This window comes from Pipistrellus hanaki (genome assembly GCF_964339955.1).
Source record: "Pipistrellus hanaki genome assembly, chromosome: 19".
NCBI classification, from domain to species: domain Eukaryota; kingdom Metazoa; phylum Chordata; class Mammalia; order Chiroptera; family Vespertilionidae; genus Pipistrellus; species Pipistrellus hanaki.
The window spans coordinates 1,033,243-1,058,678 of NC_140521.1; the positions used below are offsets into that span (position 1 = coordinate 1,033,243).

The following is a 25,436-nucleotide window of genomic DNA, read 5'->3' on the forward strand; positions in this document are numbered from 1 at the left end:
GCCCGGTCTCCCCAGCGTGGGGCGTGCAGGAGGCAGCCGGTCCACGATTCTCTCACGTGGATGTTTCTCTGCTCTCCCTCTTCCTACCCCTCTGACATCCATGGAAACGTATTTAAACAAAACGGAGGTGCTGGGGAGGACTGCCTGGGCTCAGCCCCTGGTCTGCTGCGGGGGGTGTGGTTCCTGCTCGCCGGGCCGCGGGCAGCGAGCGGAGGCTGCTCGGACCAGGTGCCTCTGTCCCCCAGGCTCGGCCGGCGCCGGGGCGGCCTGGGGTGGGGGCCGCGTGAGGGCGCCCCCGCCGTGCGTGTGAGTTCCATGACGCTCTCCACGCGCACGGGGACACACGCGTCGGCTCACGCGGGCGAGGTCGGTGCTCCTCTGGCTGCGCGCTGGTGGGTGTGGCTGGGCCTGGGGGCCGGGCAGCGGCGGGCAGGGGTCCACTGGGGCCTGCTGGATCCTCTTCTCTGCCCGACGGGGGACTTCAGGCCGCTTCCCCCTGGTCCCTCCTCCCAGGCTGCTGTCCCGCCCCCGCCCTCCAGCGGGCTCCTCCTCCTCCTGTGCCTCCTCCTGTGCCCCGGCCGCATGGCCTCCTGGGAGGGAAGCTGCTCCCTGAAGGGGGACTGGGACCCGCGGGGGTGGGAGGTGGGCGCGGGCACAGGGCCACGCCGCCGGCTGGAGTCTTCCGTGGGCGCCGAGTGCCGCCGCCGGCCGCCCACACGGGGCCCAGAGCCCTGGGGCCGGGACGCTGGGCGCTGGGCGCTGGGCGCTGGGCGCGGGGCGGGTGGTGCCCCGGCGGCTCCCAGTCCGTCTGATCGCCCCTGTCCCCCTGGCAGCTCCCGGGGGCCCCCGCCCTCTGTGGGTCGTTCTCCGCCTCCATGTCTGTCTGTCTGTCCCTGCCTCTGGCTGCCTGGGGCGTGTGTGTGCGTGCCTGTGTCTGTGTGTGTGTGTCTCTGTGTGTGTGTCTGTCTGTCTGCCTGCTTTCATCTCTGACTCTGGGCCTGTCCGTCTTTGTGTCTGACTGCCCGTCTCCTCTGTCTGCAGAGGGTGGCCTGTGCTGCCTCTGGCTGCCTGGGATGTGTGTGTGCGTGCGTGTGTGTGCGCGTGTGTCTGTGTCTGTGTGTGTCTGTCTGTCTGCCTGCCTTCATCGTTGTCTCTGGGCTTGTCTGTCTGTGTGTCTGACTGCCCGTCTCCTCCGTCTGCAGGGGGTGGGCCTGTGCTGCCTCTGGCTGCCTAGGACATGTGTGTGTGCGTGTGTGTGCGTGTGTGTGTGTGTCTCTCTGTGTGTGCGTGTGTGTGCGTCTCTCTGTGTGTGCGCATGCATGTGTGTGTGCGTGCATGTGTGTGTGTGTGTGTGTGTGTGTGCGTCTGTCTGCCTGCCTTCATCGTTGTCTCTGGGCCTGTTTGTCTGTGTGTCTGACTGCCTGCCTCCTCCGTCTGCAGGGGGTGGCCTGTGCTGGCTCAGTGCCGAGCGGGTTGGGAGGGAGCGGGGGGGGGGGGGGGCGGGGGGCGCTCAGCCGATGCTCAGATGGTTTCCGAGTTGCCGTCTGGGCTTCAGCTGCCGCTCAGACAGGAATTGGATGGGATTTCTTGTGTTTTTTTCTTCCCTTTTAAAGTGGAAGGGAGAGGGCAGCGAGAGAGAGAGAAGAGGAGAGAGAGAAAGAGAGAGAGAGAGAGAGAGAGAGAGAGAGAGAGAGGAGGAGAGAGAGAGAATGAGAGAGAGAGAGAGAGAGAGAGGAGGGGAGAGAGAGGAGGGGAGAGAGAGGAACATGGACGTGAGAGAGACGCAGACACCCCGGTGGTGCCTCCCGTAGGTGGCCCGGCGGGCGGGGAGGAAGTGGCCGTGAGGCGGGACCTAGCCCTGCCCAGCGTCTCAAACCCTCAGCCCTCAGCGTGCCGGCCGAGGCCCCACCGCCGAGCCCGCAGCCAGGGCTGCCGATCTCCGGTTCTGCGTCCGTCCTCCACCCGGTCCCGGGGTGTCCACGCCCCCACTTTCACGGCTGCCCTCCGGCCGGAGCTGCCTCCCTCCCGCCTCCGCGCGGCCCGGGTTCGAGCCGCCGCCACCGCCGCCGCGGCCCCTCCCAGCGCGGGAACAGCGCCCGCAGCCCGGCTCTGTCCGCCCCGCCGCCTCGGCTTGGGAGGCCCCTCCTGGCCGGCCCGCGCCCACGGCCAGGCCTCCACCGGGAAGGCGTCCCGCGGTCTGCCGTCCCCCCGCGGTTTCGGGCTGGAAGGGGGGCCGCGGCCGGCTCCCTCCGGCCGTGCCTGGGGGCCTGGCCCGGGGACGGTTCCGCTGACCGCCTGAGCTGAAATACTCGCGTGAAATGAGCCCTGTGAGGGGAAATGGCGAGTCCGAGCCAGCCTGGGGGCCCTGGCCGGTGGCTCCGTGGTTACGGCGCCAGTTCGCCCACCCCAGGGTTAGGGGTTCGATTCCCGGTCCTGGGACCGGGGGGAGGGGTGGGTCTGGTTTCAGCCGGCACGGAGGGTGCGCAGACGGCACAGGGCAGAGGGCAGAGGGCAGAGGGCACGGGTCGTGCGAAGGCCCCGGGGGCCGGAACACTCCAGCCGTTCCTGGCTCGGTGGGTGCAGGAGGGAGTCAGGTGCCCACAGGCCCGTGTCCCTGGGGCAGTGGGGAGGCGGTTGGCACCGCGGTGGCAGCAGTTGTGCCGGGAATAATGTGTCCTCTGTCTTCTGAGCAGCTGCCGCGGGCGGGGAGACGCAGCCCCGAGCTCCCCCGGGCCTCCCCTGCCTGCAGCTGCCGCTGGGCCTTGAGGATGGTGCTGGCGGGCGCTGGGCGGGGAAGGGGGGGACTGAGTGGGGGCTGGGCAGGCGCTGGGCGGGTGCTGTGCGAGGGGGGGCTGTGTGGGCGCTGGGCGGGGGGCTGGGTGGGTGCTGGAGGGGGGCTGTGCGGGCGCTGGGCGGGGGGGGCTGGGCGGGTGCTGTGGGGGGGGGAGGGGAGGCTGTGCGGGCGCTGGGCAGGGGCTGGGCGGGGGGCTGGGCGGGGGCTGGGCGGGGGCTGGGCGGGGGCTGGTCCCCCCTCACTGCCAGGCCGGGAGCCGGGAGCCGCAGCTCGGACAGCGTGCCTGGCTCCGAGCCGAGCGCTCTGCACGCCTGAGTGCCTGCCAGGCTCCTCCCGGCCGGTCGGCAGGAGTGGCCCCATTGCACAGATGAGGAAACTGAGGCGGGCGGGGCGTGACCCGCCTGAGGGCCGGAGGGGGAGGGGATGTGAACCCAAGGCCCTAACGGTGGGGAACGGAGTCAGGGTGACCCCGCGCAGGGGCCCTCGATTGTCTGGCTCTGGGAAGCAGCGTGTTTGCACAGAAGATAGCGCTCGGCGGCGCACGCCGGTGAGTTAAAGAGGGCGGTGGGATTTTCTGTCCGTCCTCACCCGAGCGTGCCTTTTCCGCTTGCTTTTTTAGGGAAGAGTGGCAGTGGGGGGAGAGAATCGGAGAGAAACGTCGATGTGAGAGAGACGCTGATCTGCTGCCTCCCACACGCTCCCCGGCCGGGGCTGGGGTCTCACCTGTGACCCAGGCGCGCGGGGTCACACAGCAAGAGGATCGAGAGAAATATCGATGAGAAAGAAATATCGACCAGCTGCCTCCTGCACGCCCCCCACTGGGGATGTGCCCACAACCAAGGTCCATGCCCTGGACCCGCATCGAACCCGGGACCCTTCCGTCCGCAGTGGACGCTCTATCCACTGAGCCACACCGGCCAGGGCTGAGTACAGTTTTATTGGCACGGAGCCGCGTCCGTGCGCTCACTGAGGGCCAGCGGCTGCTCTCCTCACCCGCGTCCGAGCGGAGCGGCCGCCGCCGAGACCCCCTCGCCCGGCAGAGCCGCAGGCACGGCCTGGGGTCCCCGCTGACCCCGGCCCTGACCCCGCCCGCTGACCCCGCCCGCTGACCCGCAGGAGCGCAGCCTGGCTGGCAAGCTGGAGCCCGTGTCCCCGCCCAGCCCCCCGCACGCCGAGCCCGAGCTGGAGCTGGTGCCGCCGCGGCTGTCCAAGGAGGAGCTGATCCAGAGCATGGACCGCGTGGACCGCGAGATCACCATGGTGGAGCAGCAGATCTCCAAGCTGAAGAAGAAGCAGGTGGGGGCGGGCGGGCGGCGGGCGGCGGGCGGGGCTGTGGCCTCTCCCCGTGGCGGTGTGTGGGGCTGGGCCGGTCCGCGCCGGCTCGCGCTGTGTCCGTGACGCTCGTTGGACGCGGGGGCGGTTCCGTGCGGAGCCGGGGGCGTCGGGGCTCCTCACGCAGGTTAACTCGAAGGCGCCGCGGTGAGCGCTCACGGGGTGCGGGGCGGCGGGCTCGCTGGCGTGGGAGGGGGGTCCCGGGTGAAGACAGGGGGCAGGTGGCGACGATGGGGAGCTGCGTGCCGGTGCCGAGGGCATGGCGGCGCCTCGGGGGGACGTGGGGTCACCCCGCTCTCCCGAAAGGAGAGGGAGGCGCAGAGAAGGCTGCAGGCGAGGGTGTGGCGGGAGGAAAGCCGGCCTCCGCGGTCCGGCTCCCGCGTCTGCGCTGCCTCCCGGGGACGCCGGTTCCCGTGGGAAGGAGAGTGGGCGGTGGCCGCTGGCACCCCGGCTCAGCCCCTCCTCCCAGCAGCCCTGTCCGGGAGGTGCAGCAATAGCCCCATTTTACAGATGAGAAAACCGAGGCACAGCAGGAGGGAAGCTGCTTGCCGATGCTCAGCTCGCTGCGGAGTCCTCAGGGCGGGGGCGGGTGGGAGCCGGGCGGCCGGCTGCAGAGCCCGAGGCTGGAGCTGGCCGGGCGGGACTCTCCCGACCGTCTGTCCGTCCCAGAGCATCGTCAGGGGCCCCTCCAGGCCTCAAAGTCCCCGCGGTGACTCAGAGGAAATGGTTAGCAGCCTGACTTCCTGTGCGCGGCCACCAGCAGCCGGGCCCCGCGGGCCGCCCTCCGCCCGCCCCTCCTTCCGCCCGCCCGCCGGGCTCACGGCCGCGCTCCTTCCCGCAGCAACAGCTGGAGGAGGAGGCCGCCAAGCCGCCCGAGCCCGCGAAGCCCGTGTCGCCGCCGCCCATCGAGTCCAAGCACCGCAGCCTCGTGCAGATCATCTACGACGAGAACCGGGTAGGCGCCCGCCCGCGCCCGCCGCCCCTGCTCCCGCGCCCGCGCCGCCTGCCCGGCCCCGAGGGGCCCCCACACGCTCCCCTGCGCCTCCCCGGGCCTCGGGGTTCCCAGCTGTGGGGGCTCCCCCGCCGCCCCCCTTGCGCGAGCAGGTGCACACACACACACACACACACACACACACACACACTCGGAGGCCTGGAAGGGGGCCTGGCAGAGACCCGTCGGGGGTGGCTGCAGCGGGTCCTGCTCAGGTGCTCAGACGCGGTGCCCGCGGGGCTGGGCCGGCCCGGGGGGCGCGGCGTGAAGTGTGGGTGTCGGGTCCTTGCAGGAGAGTGTCGGGCCCAGCTGGGGGGGGGGGGGGTGGCCCTCACGTAGGCACCGAGCAGACGGGACTCCTGGGACACAGGAGGCAGTCCTAACGCCATGATGCTTATTCTCTCCTTTTTAAAAAATACACTTTATTGACTTTTTACAGAGAGGAAGGGAGAGGGAGAGAGAGCTAGAAACATCAATGAGAGAGAGTCATCGATCAGCTGCCTCTTACACACCCCCTACTGGGGATATGCCCGCAACCAAGGTCCATGCCCTTGACCGGAATCGAACCCGGGACCTTTCAGTCCGCAGGCCGACGCTCTATCCACTGAGCCACACCGGTTTGGGCCATCACACTTGTTCTCCACGCCAGCGGGCACGCACGGAGCAGCCGCCCGTACAGGCGGCGGGCCGGGCGTTTATGACCCTCCGGGAGCCGTGGCCCTCAGCCCTCCTGACGCCGCCGCCCTTTAATGCGCTGCCCGTGCCGCGGTGACCCCGGCCGTAACGCTGTTTTCGCTGCTGCTTCCTAACTGTGATGCTGCTGCTGCGAGGCATCGCGGTGTAAACACCGGCGTTTGCCGACGGCCTCAGGCTCTGCGGCAGCGGTTCTCACCCCGTGGGCCGCGGCCCGCCAGCAGGGTCGCCTGGGGCCGTCGGAGAACATGGTGTTCCTGGGGCGTACGGCCCCCTCGGCAGCCTCTCTCCGAACTACAGCCGTGGGCGGCACCTCCCGCACACGCTCTGGTCTGGTCTGGCACGGAGCGCGCCCGTTCTCAGTCCGTGATGTTCGCACCTTTGGGAAATTTGGCGTACGAGGTTTTTAAAAAAAATATATTTTATTGATTTTTTACAGAGAGGAAGGGAGAGGGATAGAGAGCTAGAAATGTCGATGAGAGAGAATCATGGACCAGCTGCCTCTTGCACACACTCCCCTACCGGGGATGTGCCCGCAGCCAACGTACATTCCCCTGACTGGAATCGAACCTGGGACCTTTCAGTCCGCAGACCGACGCTCTACCACTTAGCCAAACCGGTTTCGGCTGCCGTACGAGGTTTTGAAGCTTGTTGTCCATACAGCAAAATAGCCTACGTATCAGATCGCATAGATGTCAGCATAGGTGTGATGCCATCCATTGGAAAAAAAAAAAAAATCGGCACCATTCATTGGTCCTCCCCGCAGCCCTGGCCAAGGAGGGACCCGGACCCATCGCAGGCTGTGGGGGTCCGAGGGGTCTCCGGCTACAGCTGCCGGGTCTGTGTAGGGGGCTCAGGCTCGGAAGAAGTTCGGGGGACCCCCCCCCCAGCAGGATGTCTCCAGGGGCCGGTCCCCAGGGAGAGCCTGGTGTCTGGTGAGGTGGTGAGCTCCCCGTCACCCCAGTCAACCCGGCCGAGAGCCCAGCGCCGTGATTCACCTCTGATGTGCTCGGGGCCTGTGGGTGCGGAGCGCCCTCCCTGTGTGACGGACGGGGAAGGGCACGGGGCCCAGACGGCACTTCTCCTCCATCCGACGTTCCCCGGGGGAGCATGACCGAGGGGCCCCTCTCCTGCCTGCCCTGCCTCCCCTTTCGGTCCTGCTGTCTCTGCTGGATGGATGCTCGGAGGCCAGGCGGGCGTCTGTGGCCTGGGAACCCGTGACGGACGCCTGTGGCTGTAACTCCGGCAGGAGACGGCTGGAGCAGCGCGGGTGCTACCCTCTGCCCCTGACGCAGCAGTAGCTGCGGGGTGTGACCGAGCGAGCGCGCTGGGGCCTGGGAGCGGTGGGCTGGGCCTGTGTGGCCGCCACCCACCCCGCACCCCGGCCCGCACCCCGGGGAGCACGTGACAATCGTGACCGAGGGAGAGCTCAGGCCGCGGGTGCTGTGGCCGGGTGGCTGGGCTCCCGGGCACCGCGCCCTCAGGCCACTGAGCTCAGCCTGGACCACGGTCTGCACCTGCGGAAGGAGGGCGCCTGGGGCACCGGCCTCGCAGGGGGTGGAGTTGATGTTCGTTACCAAGGGCCGTGGTCGGCAAACGGCGGCTCTCGAGCCACACGTGGCTCTCTGGCCCCTGGAGTGTGGCTCTCCCACAGAACACCACGGCCTGGGCGAGTCCACGCTGCAGACGTGGCGTTAGAAGAAGTTTAAGTTTAAAACGTGGCTCTCCGAAGAAATTCCAATCGTTGTGTGTCGGTGTTTGGCTCTGTGGACGGATGAGTTTGCCGACCACGGGCCTAGAACCGTGCCTGGCACCGCGTGCCAGATGTGTAGTTACTCTTGTTCCAGTGGGCTGGGTGCGTTGCACATGTCCCAATCATTCATTCTCCCATTCATTCATTCATTCGTTCATTCATTCCTTCATTCCCTTATCCATTCTTTCATTCATTCATCCGTTCACTCATCCATTCATTCATTCATCCACCCATTCACCCATCGTTTGTTCACTCATTTATCTGTTTATTTATCCATCCGTTCATTCATTCCTTCGTTCCTTTATCCATCCGTTCATTCATCCATTCGCTCGTTCGTTCATTCACTCGTTCGTTCCTTCAGCAGCCACGTGAGGGGATCCTGCTCCGGGGCTCTCCTGCCACAGGCCCGTCCTCTCTGGGGGGAGACAGACTGGTCCCCGCGGCTCCCCCGCCCGCGGCACGCCGCTGGCCGAGGAGCGTGGCTTCTCCTTCCTCGCCCTCTCTCCCCTTTTCTGTCCTCCCGCTCGCTCGCCCTCTCCCTGCCCAGTCTACCCCCTCTCCCGCCCCCGCGCTCTTCCCGGGCCGGGCGGGCGCGCTCCTGCCTCTGCCACGGCCTCCCCCCCCCCCCCCCCGGGCTCGCTCTCCTCCGCTCGTGGCTCCCGGGCCCCTGGTCCAGCCTCTGGGGACCGTCTGCCCAACCTGCAAACCCACCAACCCCGTTTCTCCTCTTTCTGGCCCTAATTTTCTGGCCTTAACACCCCCCTCCCCGTTCCCCTGGACACGGTTCGCGGCTTGTGCTTGTGCTGTGTGTCGGGGACGGGAGCTCCGTGAGGGCGAGGGTCTGTGTTTCCCTCCCGCCGGGCCCCAGCACCTGGGACAGGGCCTGGGATGGGGTTGCTCAGGGGTCGGCAAACTCCTTCGTCCACAGAGCCAGATGTCAACAGGACAGCGACTGAAATTTCTTCTGAGAGCCCAATTTTTTAAACTTAAACTGTGTAGGCAGGTACATTGTTTTTAAAAATATTTTATTGATTTTTTACAGAGAGGAATGGAGAGGGATGGTTAGAGGGTTACAAACATCGACCAGCTGCCTCCTGCACACCATCCTCTGGGGATGTGCCCGCAACCAAGGCACATGCCCTTGACCGGAATCGAACCTGGGACCCTTGAGTCCACAGGCTGACGCTCTATCCACTGAGCCACACCGGTCAGGGCAGGTACAGTGTTAATGACTGAATCAGCGCACTCCAAAGCTGGCCTTTGCTAAAAACTCAAGGGGCCAAAGAGCCGCGTGTGGCTCAAGAGCCGCAGTTTGCTGCCCACTGGGGTAGGCGCTCACTAAATCTCTGCTGCACACCTGGAGGGATGGCAGAGGGGAGGGGAGGGGGAGGAGGGGAAGGGAGACCCCCCCGAAACAGTCCTCTGGTTTGGGGGGCTGTTCAGTGCAGGCTGTGGGGGCGTCCCTCTGCCGGGGGGCTGGAGGCGGGGTGGCCGAGGCCCCTCCTCCGCCGGGGACCCGGGGGGCTGGATTTAATCCCGTCCCCGCGGCTCCGGGAGCGGCTGGCGGGCAGGCCGCCTCTGAACGCCGCTCTGACTGTGGCGCGGCCTCCCCTCCAGGCCGGCCGGCGCCGCCTCCGCAGATGGGCCCGCGGCTCATTGTCCATTCGGGGCACGGACGGTGCCAGCGCGGCGGGAGCCCCTGAGCCGCTGCCCTGCCCCGGCGGGCGGCGGGCGGGCGGCGGGCGGGCGGCAGGTGCACAGGCGGCCGGCGGAGCGGGAGCTGCGGGCAGGGGGGGGCGAGGCTGGCTGGAAGCCGGGGAGTGGGCGTTCGGGTGGGAGTCACAGCGCGGGGAAGGCTCAGGGCACAGGGAAGTGTGGGGGGCGGGAGGCAGGGCCGGGAGGATCTCAGCTCTGAGTTTGGATCACACACACACACACACACACATGCTCACACACACTCTCACACACACACACACGCACACTCACACACACACACGCTTGGCACAAGGGGGATGAGTGAGGGACAGTGTGCCTGGTGCTGGCGCCGTACGAACGTAGGAATCAGGGCAATCACGGCGGACTTCCTGGAGGAGGCAGGGCTTGAGCGAGGTCCGTCCGAAGTGGGCGCCCCTGGGAACGGGAGACGGATGCTTCCCGTGGAGAGGACGGGGTTATCTGTGCCCTTACATCCCTGTGCACGGGCGTGCGCACGCGTGTTCGCGGGGACCCGGGGACGAGCGGGTGCATGCTGGTGATGCCCGTGGTGGAGCCAGAGCTTGTGTGTGCGTTTACACACGTGTGCACCTGAGCGCCTGCCTGTCAGCTGTGCGGCGTTGCTAACGCACGGGGTGGCGCAGCGTGTGTGTGCTTGCAGATCGACACGAGGAGAGCACGTGTGTGTTTGTACTTCATGCACACACGCGTGTCCACGTGGTACGTGTGTGCAGTGTGTGTGCGCGCGCGCGTGGCCTGTGTGGCGCACGGTGGTGTCTGCTCTGTGGGGTGGGCACAGGGCTGGGTCCTGTGGGTCCGGAGGCGGGTTCGTTCCTGTCCCTCCAGGAGGTTGAGGTCTCGCCGCTCCCCCAGGCACAGCCCCAGCCCCAGGAGGACTGCAGCCTGTAGCAATCAGGGCAGTCACGGCGGACTTCCTGGAGGAGGCGGGGCTTGAGCGAGGTCCGTCCGAAGAGGACACCACTGGGAAAGGTGGACGGATGTTTCCAGTGGACCGTGGCCAGGAGGATGTCTTCCGGGGCCTCGGTTTCCTCATCTGTCTGTGAAATGGGCCCGCACGTGGCCCTGCCGCCTTGTGCGTGACTGAGACGCGGGCGTCGTCATAGCAGCATGCCCCCCCCCCCCCCCCCCCCGTCACGCTCCGAGCCTCTGGTCTGAGGTGTCTGCTCTGCACGAGGGGAGCTGAGAGCACGGCTCCTCCTGGGGGCCGGGCCGGGCTCGGGGCGGAGCGTGCTAGGTGCCGGCTGGAGCCTCCCTCAGGCTCACTCCCTGGGAGGGGGTGGTGGTCATGGGGGAGGGGAAGGGGGTGGTGGGGTACGCTGGCCCTCATACCCCCTCCCAGTGGGACCCGTGGCCTGGGCCCCTCTCCTGTGGCCTCCAGGCACCCCGTTTCAGTGGGTCTGGATTGGGGGCTCCCTGCGGGACCGTCTGGCCATGGCCCGTCCTCCAGCCCACGCCCCAAACCCAATGGTCCCCCGAGTTTGGCCGAGTCAGGAGACCCCCCCCCCCATTCCTGGCTCCTGGGACGAGATGGGGGCTCAGGTCCCCACGTGCCCGCTGTGGGCGCCCCGCTTTCCGTCACGGCCCAGATCTGGCCGAGGCCCTGCTGAAGCTGCTCCACAGCCGCTGTGTCCCCCCTCCCGCCTCCCCGGAGCGGCCCCTGGTGGTCCCAGGCGGGGCCGGGGCGGGAGGCTGGCGGAGGCACAGTGCCCGCCCTCACCACCCGGCTGCCCAGCTGCTGAATCCAGGCCACCAGCCCCTGCCCCACATGTTCCTGTTTTCCTAATAAGTCCTGGGCGGCCGGGGGAGGGGGAGGCCCCGGCCGGCCGCTCAGAAACCGTCACGTGGGGTGAAACACAAGAATCCTAGAGAGGTTCTCCCGGCGGCTCCGTCTCCCGCCCCCGCCCTCCCCGCCGCCAGCCTGCCCGCCTCCGGGTGCGGGCGGGCCTCCGGGTGCGAGCCGGCCTCCGGGGTGAGGGCCGGCCTCCGGGTGCGAGCCGGCCTCCGGGTGCGAGCCCCCCGGCCTCCGGGGTGGGGGCGGCCTCCGGGGTGGGGGCGGCCTCCGGGGTGCGAGCCGGCCTCCGGGGTGCGAGCCGGCCTCCGGGGTGCGAGCCGGCCTCCGGGGTGCGAGCCGGCCTCCGGGGTGCGGGCCGGCCCCCGGGGTGAGGGGCCGGCCTCCGGGGTGCGAGCCGGCCTCCGGGGTGCGGGCCGGCCTCCGGGGTGGGGGCGGCCTCCGGGGTGGGGGCGGCCTCCGGGGTGCGAGCCGGCCTCCGGGGTGCGGGCCGGCCTCCGGGGTGCAAGCCGGCCTCCGGGGTGCGGGGCGGTCCCCAGGGTGCGAGCCGGCCTCCGGGGTGCGGGCCGGCCTCCGGGGTGCGAGCCGGCCTCCGGGGTGCGGGCCGGCCTCCGGGGTGCGGGGCGGTCCCCGGGGTGCGAGCCGGCCTCCGGGGTGCGGGCCGGCCTCCGGGGTGCGAGCCGGCCTCCGGGGTGCGGGCCGGCCTCCGGGGTGCGAGCCGGCCTCCGGGGTGGGGGCGGCCTCCGGGGCGCGGGCCGGCCTCTGGGGTGGGGGCGGCCTCCAGGAATGGGGGGTGCGGGCCGGCCTCCGGGGTGAGGGGCGGCCCCCAGGGTGCGAGCCGGCCTCCGGGGTGGGGGCGGCCTCCGGGGTGCGAGGCGGCCCCCGGGGTGCGGGCCGGCCTCCGGGGTGCAGCCGGCACCTCGGGGGCCCGCGTGGCCCGCTGGGAGGGGCTGTGCCCACACCCCGGGGCCGGGGGCACTGGGCCGGGGCCCGGGAGGGGGCGCCGCGGAGAACAGGCTGCGTCTGTTAGAAGCGAGACTCGGCGAGCTCCCCCGGGGCGCGGGGGCGTCCAGGCCCCCGTGAGCTCGGTTCCAGCCGGGAGGGGGGTGCAGGGGGGCCGGCTCGCCCACCCCCCAGGCTGCCGACGGGCACGCCAGGCTGGGCAGCTGGCTGCCGCTCCTGGAGGCCACTATTTATAATCCGTTCTGCGTGTGTGTGCGTGTGCTGTGCGTGTGCGGTGTGTGTGCGGTGTCTCATCCCTCTCTCCTCACTCTGCAGAAGAAGGCGGAGGCTGCACACCGGATCCTGGAGGGCCTGGGGCCGCAGGTGGAGCTGGTGAGCCCGGGACGGGGGGGGGGGGGGGGGGGGGGGGAGGGGGAGGCACAGCCCGAGGAGGGGCGGCAGGTGGCGTGGGGGGGAGTTCCCATTGCCAAGCGCTGCGGCAGGAAGCACTCCTGATAAGGCCGGGCCGGTGGCCAGGCGGGCGCGTGGGGCGGGCAGAGCCGGGCGCTCCGGCCGCAGGAAGGCGGACCCACAGGGCCCGGCCCTCGCGGTCCAGCGTGGTGTGGGCGTCCGCACGCGGGGCTGCGGGGTCTGAGTTCGGGCCCGGGACCCGCCACCGGGGCGCTGGGTGCCCCGAGCGGCCCTCCCTGCCCTGCCTCACGCCCTCGCCGGGAAGATGGGCGGACCAGTCGCACTTGCGCCGCTGGGGAGAGCGGGGAGGGGCTGTTTTAGAAAACGTGTATGTTTTTATTGACATCAGAGAGGAAGGGAGGGAGGGAGAGAGAGAGAGAATCTTGGATCAGCTGCCCCCTGCACGCCCCCCCTGGGATGGAGCCGCAACCCGGGGAACCGAACTCTGACCTCCTGGTTCACTGGTCAGCGCTCAGCCGCGGTGGGGCCGCGGTCTCGGTGAGGGGTGAAGGTGTGAGGTGGCAGCTCCTTAGCCAGCCCTGGGCCGCTGGCTCAGCTTGGCCAGGAGGGCACGGGGATGGGGGGGGGATGGAGCGGCCCTTGGGGGTTTGCCCCCAACGTCGGTTCTGGGGTGACAGCTGCCCCCAGCCTGGGGTCGGTCCTCGGCCGCCGAGAACACCAGCCCTTCCCGGCTCCCCGCCCCCTCGGCAGACGCTGGGGGTGGCGGTGGGGCAGGGCCGTGCCCCCGGGGCCCGGCCGGCCTGTTCCGTCCGGGACGTCGCGAGCAGCTGGTATTCAGTTCCCGTGCGGGGCTCTGAGGACGGGGTTCCCACCGCACAATCCCCCCATTTACAGCCAGCAGCCGGCCGTTCCTGAGGCCCCCCCTCCCCACACACACGGCAGTCAGCAAACTCATCGGTCCACAGAGCCAGACACCAACAGCACAACGACTGACACTTCTTTTGAGAGTCACACTTGTTTTTAAACATATTTTATTGATTTTTTTTACAGAGAGGAAAAGAGAGGGATAGAGAGCTAGAAACATCGATGAGAGAGAAACATCGATCAGCTGCCTCCTGCACACCCCCACCGAGGATGTGCCCGCAACCAAGGTACATGCCATTGACTGGAATCGAACCTGGGACCTTTCAGTCCGGAGGTTGATGCTCTACCCACTGAGCTACACTGGTCAGGGCGGCCCTGTCCCTTTTCTACACGAGGCACAGAGAGGGCAGCGCCGTGCCCAGGGTCACACAGCAGGAAGCGTGCTGAGCCCGCGGAGGCGTGGCCAAGGAGCAGTGACAGGCCCGCCTCTGCCAGTCACCGCCAGGCCCAGCCGTGTCCTCCGGGGGAGGCGGGGCCAGGAGGGTCAGGGGTCACGGGTCAGTGGTCGGCAGTGCCTCCGGGCTGCAGCCTCCGGGACAGCGATGTGACGCCGGCGAGCGGTGCCCGCCCCGGAGGACTGAGCACGTGGCAGGGACCCCCCCGGCGCCCCCTGCACCCCCCGAGGCCGGGATGGAGGCCTGTCCCAGAGCGGGCGGCGGAGGAGCGGGCGGTGGAGGCTGCGGGCCGGGGGGATGGAGGCCTGTCCGGAGCGGGCGGGATGGAGGCCTGTCCGGAGCGGGCGGGATGGAGGCTGCGGGCCGGGGGATGGAGGCCTGTCCGGAGCGGGCGGGATGGAGGCTGCGGGCCGGGGGGATGGAGGCCTGTCCGGAGCGGGCGGGATGGAGGCTGCGGGCCGGGGGGATGGAGGCCTGTCCGGAGCGGGCGGGATGGAGGCCTGTCCGGAGCGGGCGGGATGGAGGCTGCGGGCCGGGGGATGGAGGCTGCGGGCCGGGGGGATGGAGGCCTGTCCCGGGCGGGCGGGATGGAGGCCTGTCCGGAGCGGGCGGGATGGAGGCTGCGGGCCGGGGGGATGGAGGCCTGTCCCGGGCGGGCGGTGGAGGCTGCGGGCCGGGGGGATGGAGGCCTGTCCGGAGCGGGCGGGATGGAGGCTGCGGGCCGGGGGGATGGAGGCCTGTCCGGAGCGGGCGGGATGGAGGCTGCGGGCCGGGGGGATGGAGGCCTGTCCCGGGCGGGCGGGATGGAGGCTGCGGGCCGGGGTGGAGGCCTGTCCGGAGCGGGCGGTGGAGGCTGCGGGCCGGGGGGATGGAGGCCTGTCCCGGGCGGGCGGGATGGAGGCCTGTCCGGAGCGGGCGGTGGAGGCTGCGGGCCGGGGGGATGGAGGCCTGTCCGGAGCGGGCGGGATGGAGGCCTGTCCGGAGCGGGCGGTGGAGGCTGCGGGCCGGGGGGATGGAGGCCTGTCCGGAGCGGGCGGGATGGAGGCCTGTCCGGAGCGGGCGGTGGAGGCTGCGGGCCGGGGGGATGGAGGCCTGTCCCGGGCGGGCGGTGGAGGCTGCGGGCCGGGGGGATGGAGGCCTGTCCGGAGCGGGCGGGATGGAGGCTGCGGGCCGGGGGGGTGGAGGCCTGTCCGGAGCGGGCGGGATGGAGGCCTGTCCGGAGCGGGCGGGATGGAGGCCTGTCCGGAGCGGGCGGGATGGAGGCTGCGGGCCGGGGTGGAGGCCTGTCCTGGGCGGGCGGCGGCGGAGGCTGCCGGCGGGCGGCGGGCGCTGTTTGAGTCACGGCTTCCTTCCTGTCGGAGGAGCTATTTTAAGCGCCTGGTGTCACCGCAGGGTGAGGCCGGCGGACACCTCGTTTCTCACAGCGGCCACCTGGGCCGCCGCCCGCCGGCTGGAGCCCCCCTCGTCCCCGAGCCCGGCCCCTCCTCCTGTCATCGCGGCGCGCCTCCCGCTGCTGCCGTCAGACCCGCCTCCCTCCCCTCTCCCGCCGCCGCGTACCGGGCCGTGCCCCCCTGTTAGCCGGGGAAATGGAGGCGCAGAGGGACGCCCAGGCCCGGCCCCGCCTGGCTCTGGGGTCGGGGAGGGAGACCCCCAGGGCAGTGTGGCCCCAGCTGAGGGGAACCGGGAGGGAGGGAGAGGAGGGAGGCTGGCCCCCGGGCTGCTCCTGGGACTGGCCCCTCGGCGGCCGGGTCCTGCCGGGTGCAGCCTCCTGCAGGGGCCCCGTGCGGTGCTGCTATGGGCGGCCCCGTCAGCCCTGTCATGGGGGGGGGTCTGAGGTGTCAGGAGGCGTGTCCGCTCTGTGTCCAGGAGACATCCAGGGCGGAGCCCAGGGCGCCCTCCTCCTCACCCCGGGCCTGCCCGAGGCGCTGGGTCTCGTCCTGCTGGATCCTCACTCTCTGTACCCAGCTCCTCTGTCGCAGTCACTCCTGGCTGCCCGCGAGGTGCCTGCTGCCTGTTGGGCCGTGAGAGAGAGACGGGGGGAGGGGACCCAGAGACACCCAGAGGGACACGGGGTACAGGCAGAGAGAGAGAGAGCGCGCGCGCGCGCGCGAGAGAGAGAGAGAGAGAGAGAGAGAGAGAGAGAGAGAGACATCCGTGATGAGAGAGTCATGGACCGGCTGCCTCCTGCACGCCCCGCACTGGGGATGGAGCCCGCCACCTGGGCCTGTGCCCTGACCGGGAATCGAACCCTGACCTCCTGGTTCCTAGGTCGATGCTCATCCCCTGAGCCACTCCAGCCAGGCCCATGTGCAGGCTTTAACATGGGTTCCTTCACGGCTCTCCGAGGCCTGGTGCCGCATACACGCGTGTGAGCCGGGTGCCAGCCTCCCCGTCCCCGTGCCCTCGGCTGTGCCGGGCGCGGCGGGCTTGTCTCCCGTCCCGGGGGCTGGCGTGCGCTCTCCGTGGTTCGGGCCCGGAGCGGTGCAGCCGTGTTCTCGGTTGGCGGTCACGGCGGGTCCCCGGTGCTCGGCCGGCACAGCCCGGGGCCCGCAGAGCAGCCGCAGTGCCGGGGCAGGAAGTCACGGTGCCACCCTGTGCCCTGAGGGCCACAGTCTGTTCCTGCCGGCGCCGCGGGCTGGGTCCGCGTGTTCCCAGTTCCCGGCGGCCGGTTCTCACCGGCCGACGCCGGCTCCAGGTGCCAGGGCCGCGGGCGCCGGGCATGGCGGGGCCCTGACCAGCTCCTCTCCTTCCTCCGCAGCCGCTGTACAACCAGCCGTCCGACACCCGGCAGTACCATGAGAACATCAAGATGTGAGTGGCCGTGCGGGGCGCGGGGCCGGGGCGCGGGGCGGGGCGGGCTGTGGGCTCCGGGGCAGGAGGGGGGGCAGGAGGGGGCCCAGGAAAGGGGACAGAAGGGGGCAGTTTGGGGCAGAATCCTGGGCCAGGCAGGACCTGGGGTGGGGGGAGGGGAGGGACATCGATCCTGGGCGGGAGGGCCGGAGGGCGGGGAGGAGGCTGTGCGCAGGGGACAGAGCCCCGGAGAGACGAGGTGGGGGTGGGGTGTGAGCAGGAGGGCCCTGCGGGCGCAGGGGAGCGGGCTCAGCAGGAGGGGCGGCCGCGGGGCGAGCAGGGCTCGTGGTCTGGGCTCCGGTCCCGGTCGGTCCTGGTCGAGCGGATCGGAGTGTCCTGCTGTCGGGCTGGGTCGGCATGGCCAGTGGGAGCACCCGTCTCGGCCCCCCAGGCGTGGCAGGTGCCCAGTGATGGCCCCTCGGGATCTGCACGGAGGGAGGGAGGCCGGGTGGGTTCTGTGTCCAGAGGCTGGTGCTGCGCCCGCAAGGCGGGAAGCACCGGGGCTGGGGGACCTCGGGGGGCGGGCCCTGTGGGAGCCGTGGGGCGGGGCTGGGGGGTCAGGGACGGGTCCCGTGGACGCCAGGGTGGGAGGTCTGGGCAGCGGTGGGGATGGACGGCGAGGCCTGGTCCTGAGATGGCAGCTGAGGGTGCAGGTTCTGGTCCACGAACATCCGGCCCCTGTGCGCCACTCGCTCCCCCGAGTGCCTCGGTTTGCCGTCTGTGAATGGGGGTGACGGCGCCCGTCTCCCAGGGCTGCTGCGGGTTCAAGGAGTCGCTGTCCTGGAGGCGTTCCGGGATTTCTGTCCTTTTTCTTTTTAAAAATCCTTACCCGAGTCAGGGTCTTTTTCCACTGATGTTTAAAGATAATGCAAGGAGGGGAGGAGACAGAGAGAGAGACAGACAGATAGACCACATGTGTCAAACACAAGGCCCGCGGGCCAAATCCAGCCCGCCAGGCCTTGCAATGTGGCCCGCACCGCGCTGTCATCACTGCACTCCGCTGTCAGTTTATGACATTGTCAGTTTATGACTGTTCAGTAAACCATTCGGCCGCGATTTAGGCTGGATTTTAGATTTTGGCTCCTTCTCTGATTGAGTTCGACACCCCTAAAATAGACAGACAGCCATCCGTGTGAGAGAGACACATCCGTTGGCTGCCTCCCTCCGCACACGCCCGGACCAGGGCTGGGAATCAAGGCAGGAACCGAGGTCCATGCCCTCGACCGGAATTGAACCCGCAACCGTTCGGGCCTCAGGCGGATGCTCTGACCGCCGGGCGGCCGGCCGGCCAGGGCTGTCCTTCTGTCTTGGCAGGAGCCCGGGGCCACGGCCCCTTCGTCCTTCTCCCCACAAAAGAGCCGGCTGTGCAGCCCCGGGGAAGTGACGGAGCCTCTCTGATCCTCCAGACACGACCCCACGACCTGGGCCCACCTGCGGGTGCTGGCGGCTCTGGGCCGGGAGACGGCGGGGGCGGGCGGAGGAGACGTGCCCGCCAGGGGGTGACGGCTGGATAGGACGGGTCCCGGCGGCGGGGGGGGGGGGGGGGGCCGCAGGGGGCCGCAGGGCATCACCGGCTCCTCCGCCCGCCCTCGGCCCCCTTCCCTCGCCCCCCCCCGCCCCCCCGCCGCCCCCCCCCCCCCCCCCCCCCCCCCGCCGCCGCTGTAAGTGCCGCCAGGTGGGAGGCGATCCTCCCCGGGGACTTCGCTGTCACTTTAATTTGCCGCCGTCTGCGCGCGGGGCCGGGAGCCGAAGGTAATTTCACGCCTGACTTCCTGCCGCGCTGGCGATGGCCGCAGGTCACCGGGCCTCCCCGCTGCTCCCCTCCGCCACCCGCCGCCTGGGGCGCGTGTGCCTGCGTGGCGGCTGCCTGGGCCCAGGGCGGGCACCTGCCAGACCCCTCCGGCCCTGGGGTGGGGGTGGGGGCCGGGGGCGGGGCTGGGGGCCACCCGGAGCGGAGGAGGTGGGTGCTCTGCCCGGCACAGGTCTCCGTGGTCATGTCTGGAGGTTCAGAGAGGGTCAGACACTTCCCAGGGCTGCACAGCCTGGCCCCCAGGCCAGCTCCATCGGCGCCCCCGCGCCCCCTGCCCCCTCGTTCCCTCTCTGGGGCTCTGCCCCCTCCCCGCCCGGTGCCCTCGGTGAGCCCCCTCCCCCCCGCCCGGTGCCCTCGGTGAGCCCCCCCCCGCCCGGTGCCCTCGGTGAGCCCCCTCCCCCCGCCCGGTGCCCTCGGTGAGCCCCCTCCCCCCGCCCAGTGCCCTCGGTGAGCCCCCCCCCCCGCCCGGTGCCCTCGGTGAGCCCCCTCCCCCCGCCCAGTGCCCTCGGTGAGCCCCCCCCCCCCCCGCCCGGTGCCCTCGGTGAGCCCCCCCCCCGCCCAGTGCCCTCGGTGAGCCCCCCCGCCCGGTGCCCTCGGTGAGCCCCCCCTCCCCGCCCGGTGCCCTCGGTGAGCCCCCCCCGCCCGGTGCCCTCGGTGAGCCCCCTCCCCCCGCCCGGTGCCCTCGGTGAGCCCCCCCCGCCTGTCAGTGAGCCGGTCTCCTCGGAGCATCTGTTTCGCTGGGGAAAGGGCTTCAGGCCATCCGTCACCCGATCCGACAGCCTCTTCCCACGGCCCTCTCCTGCCTGGAGCCTCCGCTGCCCCCAAACCCCAGCGCAGACCTCTCCTCCTCCGGGCAGCCCCCTGGATTGCCCGCTGTCCTGTCCCAGAGCCGCCGGGGTCCGGCCGGAGGCTCCCCAGACGCCTCCGGTTCCTGGTGTGCGTCTCCGTCCCGGTTCACGCCCCCCCGAGGCCCCTGACCCTCCCCGGTGGGCCTTTGGCGGAAGGCCGCTCTCCCCGGGGCCCTCGGAGAGGCCGGTCTTGGTGCTGCCGGGAGGCGTTTCGGTAGAGAACACGCGTGTGCCGTGAGCCGTCTGCGTCTCCGACACCAGAACGCTCTCGGTTCAGAGTAAAACATTGGACGTGTGAGCGCGGGGCCCCAGGCCGGCCGGGCCGGGTGCTGCTGCAGGAGGGCGGGGCGGGAAGCTCGGCCGAGGGGCGGCCGCGGAGGCTGCAGGGCGGCAGGGCGCCGGGAGTGAACGGCCGGCCGCTCCTGGCCTGTCGAAGGGGCCCCGGGCTTCGGTCCCCAGGGAAGCTCCGAGTTTAGCTTTTTTAAGAGAATGTTTTTGTTGATTTCGGAGAGGAAGGGAGGAGGTCTGCAGGTGTGGGGTCCGCAGAGCCCTGTCCGAGGGGCAGGGTGTCCGGTCTCACCGAGTTTGGCGCGGCTGCCGCGGGGCCAGCGAGGGCGCTGGGGGCCTGAGCCGGCGCCTGACCGCCCATCGCTGTCCCCCGCCTCCCAGAAACCAGGCGATGCGGAAAAAGCTGATCTTGTACTTCAAGAGGAGGAACCACGCCCGGAAGCAATGGGTAAGCCCCCCGGGCCCCCATCCCGGCCTGGGCCCTCCCCCGTCCCGGGCTTTCCTTCAGGGGCTGGGTCTGCCCAGGTCTCACGTGACCGGGCCTGCGTGCCTATGTCTGTGTGGCCGTGTTTCCCTGTGTGTGTGTGTGTGCGCGCGTGTGTGTCTGCATGATGGTGCACGTGTGCATGTGTGGCTGTGAGGCCGTGCATGTGTGTGTATGTGTGTGCGCAGCTGTGAGTGCACGCATCAGCGTGAGGCCGTGCTTGAGTGTGTGTGACTGAGTGCATGTGTATGCATGTGTGTCTTTGTGTGTATGTGTGTTTGTGTGTATTTGTATGTGTGCGCACGTGCGTGCCTGTGCATCGGTGTGACCGTGTCCGTGCAGAGTGGGCGGCAGTGGGAGGCTGCGGGGTGCAGGGTGGCAGTAGGAGGCGGCAGTGGGAGGCTGTGGGGTGCAGGCGCCCTCAGTGTGCCCCCCGCCCCCCCCGACGGTGCCAGGAGCAGAAGTTCTGCCAGCGCTATGACCAGCTCATGGAGGCCTGGGAGAAGAAGGTGGAGCGCATCGAGAACAACCCGCGGCGGCGGGCCAAGGAGAGCAAGGTGCGCGAGTACTACGAGAAGCAGTTCCCCGAGATCCGCAAGCAGCGGGAGCTGCAGGAGCGCATGCAGAGGTGAGCGGGTGCCCGCGCCCCCGGCCCGTCCGCCCTGCGGCCTGCGCGGCCCCCGAGGGCGGCTGGGTTTGAGGTCCCTGGTGGGTCCGGGGAGAGGACCGCCTGGTGCAGAAGCCGGGAGCATGCGGCTGGTCCGCTGTGGCCCGGTGTGAGGACTGAGTGAGAGCGCACAGTAGGTGCTCGGCGCCCGGCGCACAGTAGGTGCTCCGGCCCCTGCTGCCCTCTCCCCTTCAGTGACAGGGTGAGGGGCTGGGCGGAGGAGCGGTGACGACAGACCTCACTGTCCGCGGGACGCTCACAGTGTCTACCGTGCCTCCTCCCGGGTGGGAGCTGGTGCCACGCGGGCCCTGTGCTACAGGGGAGGAAACTGAGGCACAAGTCGGGGGGGGTTGGCTGATCTGGGACGTGCACGTGGATCTGCGCGGCTGGCCTCTCAGCGCATCCCAGAGCGAAAGGGGGCCGTGCACCCTCCGACGTTGGGGTTCAGGCGTCCCCGGGTCAGGCGGGGGCCCTGCTCGGCCCGGACCCCCGGGCGGTGGGCCGAGCCTGCGGGTGCGGCCTCGGGGCGGCTGCGGGCTCGGTCTGCCGCGGTCCTGAGCGAGTCCCTCGGCTCCCAGCAGGGTGGGCCAGCGCGGCGGCGGCGGCGGGCTGGCCATGGCGGCCGCCCGGAGCGAGCACGAGGTGTCCGAGATCATCGACGGCCTCTCAGAGCAGGAGGTGAGTCCCGGCCTGACGCCGCCCCACCGCCCTCCGTGCACCCGTGGGCGCCTGCTGCCGGCCCCACAGCCCTGCCTGCGCGGCTGGGGCACCCGGGACCCCCGTTCGGCTCGTGTGACCCTGGCTGGGGCGCCTGGGGTGGGGCTGGTGCCGGCCTGTCCCGGGCCAGCCCCTGCCCCGTGCTCCCAGCACTGTGGCGGGCCGGGGAGCCTCGCGGAGGCGGGGTCACCTTCCCCCGGGCCCTGTGTCCGGTGGGCCGTGTGGTCCGGCCGGCGTGGCTCCGTGGAGGTCCCGGTTCGATCCCCGGTCAGGGCACAGGGGCACAGGCCCGGGTTGTGGGCTCCATCCCCAGTGGGGGGCGTGCAGGAGGCAGCCGGCCCATGATTCTCTCTCCTCGTGGATGTTTCTGTCTCTTGCTCCCTCTCCCTTCCTCTCTGCAATCAGTAGAAACATATTTCTTAAAATAATAATAGATTAGCGTCAGCTTGAAGTGAAATACAGTCAAAGCCTGTTTCTCAGTCACGCTGCGCAGTCTGTCCGTGGCTCCACGCCGGACAGAGCCACGGCTGCTCTCCCGTGCGGCCCGAGGGCCAGGGGTCGCCCGAGTGCCGGGGACGTGGCGCCTGGCTTGGAGGGGTCCCGGGGCGGCCAGAGGTCCCGGGCGGCGCTGAGCGGGCCCCTCCCCCAGCCCGGAGGGTTAGGGTTAGGGTTAGGGTGGCTGCTGAGCAGGCCCGCCCCCCTCCGCCCCGCAGAACCTGGAGAAGCAGATGCGGCAGCTGGCGGTGATCCCGCCCATGCTGTACGACGCCGACCAGCAGCGCATCAAGTTCATCAACATGAACGGGCTCATGGACGACCCCATGAAGGTGTACAAGGACCGGCAGGTCATGAACATGTGGAGCGAGCAGGAGAAGGAGACCTTCCGCGAGAAGTGAGCGCGGGGGGGACGGGGAGGGGCACGGGGGGCCGGGGCCGGGGGAGCACCTGGGACAGTGGCCGCCCAGTGCATGATGGGTGACTCCCGCCAGGCCTGGGCTGCACCGGCCTGATCTCAGCTGGGAGACGGCTCAGAGCAGGGGGCGTCCCGGGCGAGTGTATGTGGAAGCCGTGGCGTTAGGAGAAGTTGACGTTTAAAAAACGTGGCTCTCCAAAGAAATGTCAGCCGTCCTGTGGGTGTTTGGCTCTGTGGACAAATGAGTTTGCCGACCACGGGCTTAGAGCAGCAGGAGTTCATCCTCTGCGAGCCGGAGGCCAGAGGTCAAGGTCACGTGTCGGCGGGGCCGGTTCCTTGACTTAAGGGAGAGGGAAGGGGGAGAAGAGGGGAGAGAGCCCTCGGTGGTGGGAGAGAATCGTGGATCGGCTGCCTCCCGCACGCCCCTACTGGGGACCGGGGGCGTGTGCCCCGATCAGGAATTGAACCATGGCCTCCGGGTTCACAGGCCGAGGCTCAACCCTGGAGCCACGCCGGCTGGGCAGGGCCGGACCTGGCTCCCTTCTGAGCTGCTCTCCCGGCTCCCCCGGCTCCTGAGGGCCGGAGAGTTCCTTTACGGCGGGGCCGGGCTGGGGCAGTCTCTGCCCTTCCCAGGGCCGGGGGTCGGGGCCAGGGGCCGGGGGTCGGGACAGGCCGGCCGGTGCGGACACCAGGGGTCCCCGTGCCCCGCGGTCTGCACAGGAAGCAGCGCTGTGGGGCGCAGTTCCCGCGGCGCGCTCAGGGTGTCAGGTCCGAGACGGAAACCCCGGGTCCTCGCAGTCACGGGCGCGCCCCACCCCGGGGCCCAGTCCCCCGTCCTCCGTGGGCGCGTGTGACACGCTCCAGCTGTGGAGCGGCCAGAGCCGTCCGGGAGGCCACGAGGCAGCGTGGCCTGGCACGGGGCGTGTACACCCCGGTGTGGCTGGTGTTTCTGTGGTTACGCCGTCTTCACCAAAAGCAGGTGCTTCTGGGTCCACGGCTCACGCTCCAGCGGGCCGGGCCGGGCCGCGGGGCCTGTTTGGCGGCCCACGGCGGTCCCGGGCGGCGGTCCCGGGCGGAGGTCCCGATCGGACAGCGGTCCGGTTGCATCTGGTTTTCGGTGGGATGGGTCTGGTGCGCTCAGAGCCTTTGAGAGTCCCATGTGGGTGGCACAGGCTCAGCCGCCCCATCCCTGAGCCTCGGTTTTCCCGTCTGTGAGCTGGGAGAGCAGCAGCGCCTCGGTCTCCACCTGCCAGGAGGCTCCCGGTCCGGTCGGCTCCCGGTCACCACTGACCGAGGACACCCGTGTGGGTGGGGGCGGAGGACAGGGGGCTGAGGACCTGCCCACACTCCCTTCCTGGCCTCCAGGGCCGCCTCCGCCGGAGGGAGCCCGCAGCCCGGGTTCGGGGAGAGGGGAGGAGTGTCCTGGGGCGGGCGGGCGGGGCCGGAGCCGGTCCGTCTGGAAGGGGCGGGCGCGGGGGCCGCCCGAGGCGGGATCCCGGGCGGGGACTCCGGGCCGTTCCGGATTTTCCGGTGTCTGGTCGGGGAGCGGGAGGGGCCGCTGGCCTCCCGCCCGGCCATCTGGAGGGCCCGGCTCCGGCCCAGGCGCCCTCCTGGGACCCGGGCCCCTGCCTCTCCTCCGGCAGCCTCTCCCCTCCCCCGGGCGGCGGCCGCGGGGCCGGGCACCGCGTGGGGACAGCCGGCCAGGCCTGGGCCCCGGCCAGCGGCTCCGCCCGGCCTCCCGGGGCCTGGGCGGCCCTGACCCACATCTCCGCCCCCGCTGGCCGCCCGCCCCGCCGCCCGCCCCCTGGCCCCGCCGTGCCGGCCGGCCGCGCGTTCCCAGTAACTCCCGGCTTCCCAGGAAGCCAGTTGGTGGGGCGCCAGCTCCCGCCGCCCCTCTGGCTGGGAGCCCTCCTCACGCCGCCTCCTGGGCCGCCGCCTCCCCGAGGGCTCTCCGCCCAGCCCCCGGCCGGGCCTCGCCGCAGAGAGAGACAGAAGCAGGTTTAAAAGGGGGGCGCGGGCGGGGACCCCCCCCCCCCCCAGGGCCCCGTGCTCTGTCCTCCTTTTTCCTGGAAGCGCCTCCAGCAGGACAAACAAACGCGTTTTCAAAGGCGCGAACCCGGTGACTCACTCCAGCGACGCCCTGGCCAGCCTCCCGCCGCCTCCCACACCCTCGCGGGGATCGCTGGCCCGAGGAGAGGGCAGCTCCCGGGAGCTCGGCGGCCGCACTCAGCACCCCCTCCCCGCAGGTTCATGCAGCACCCCAAGAACTTCGGCCTGATCGCCTCGTTCCTGGAGAGGAAGGTGAGTCAGCCACCGGCCGGCCGCCCGCCCCCCGCTGGCATCTCTCCCCGGGGCGGCCCTCCGTGTCCGCGGGGCTCTGCGGCCCCTCTGTCAGTCAGTCTCTCCCTCCTTCCTCCCTCCTGGGAGCCGGCCACGGCCCGCCCACACCTCCCGGCCGAGGGCGGAGCCGGGGCTGGGAGAGCGGGAGCTGGTGCCTCGTGTGCGTGCATGACCCACGGCGTCCTGGCTCCCCCTCCCGCTCCCCCGGGTCTGAGCGCCCCGTGTCCTGGCCGAGGCTTTATGGCTGGGGCAGGACGGAGTGACCCTCCTCCGCCCTCTGACACTCACGCACCTGTGCTTGCTGACGCCTGATGCCATGCCAGGCCGTGGCCCGTGGGTCCCCATCCCTCGGACACACCGTCCCCTGGCGCCGGCTCTCGACCCCCCTTCAGGCCCAGGCAGCCGCGTCCCTCTGTGCCCGGCTCCCCCCGGGTCCCCCGACCTAGTGGCGCCCTCACCCGGAGCCGCACTGAGCCCCCTCTGGTTCCGGGGCGGACGCTCCACCACGGGGCCACACCCACTGGGCGTCGAGTGTGTGTTTTTTTAAAAAAATATATTTTATTGTTTTTTTACAGAGAGGAAGGGAGAGGGAGAGAGTTAGAAACATCGATGAGAGAGAAACATCAATCAGCCGCCTCCTGCACACCCCCCACTGGGGATGTGCCCGCAACCAAGGTCCATGCTCTTGACCGGAATCAAACCGGGACCTTTCAGTCCGCAGGCCGACGCTCTATCCATGG

General features: G+C 70.3%; 1 protein-coding gene across 1 annotated transcript in view; it reads left to right on the top strand.

The window, feature by feature from the left end:
* NCOR2 (nuclear receptor corepressor 2) overlaps window positions 1–25,436 on the top strand; it is a 99,438-nt gene that overhangs the window by 22,853 nt on the left and 51,149 nt on the right. The window contains 9 exon segments of the mRNA XM_084868456.1: window positions 3,911–4,090; window positions 4,968–5,081; window positions 12,365–12,421; window positions 16,538–16,590; window positions 19,957–20,023; window positions 20,515–20,687; window positions 21,305–21,404; window positions 22,157–22,335; window positions 24,603–24,657. Coding sequence (XP_084724582.1) covers window positions 3,911–4,090; window positions 4,968–5,081; window positions 12,365–12,421; window positions 16,538–16,590; window positions 19,957–20,023; window positions 20,515–20,687; window positions 21,305–21,404; window positions 22,157–22,335; window positions 24,603–24,657 — 978 coding nt within the window.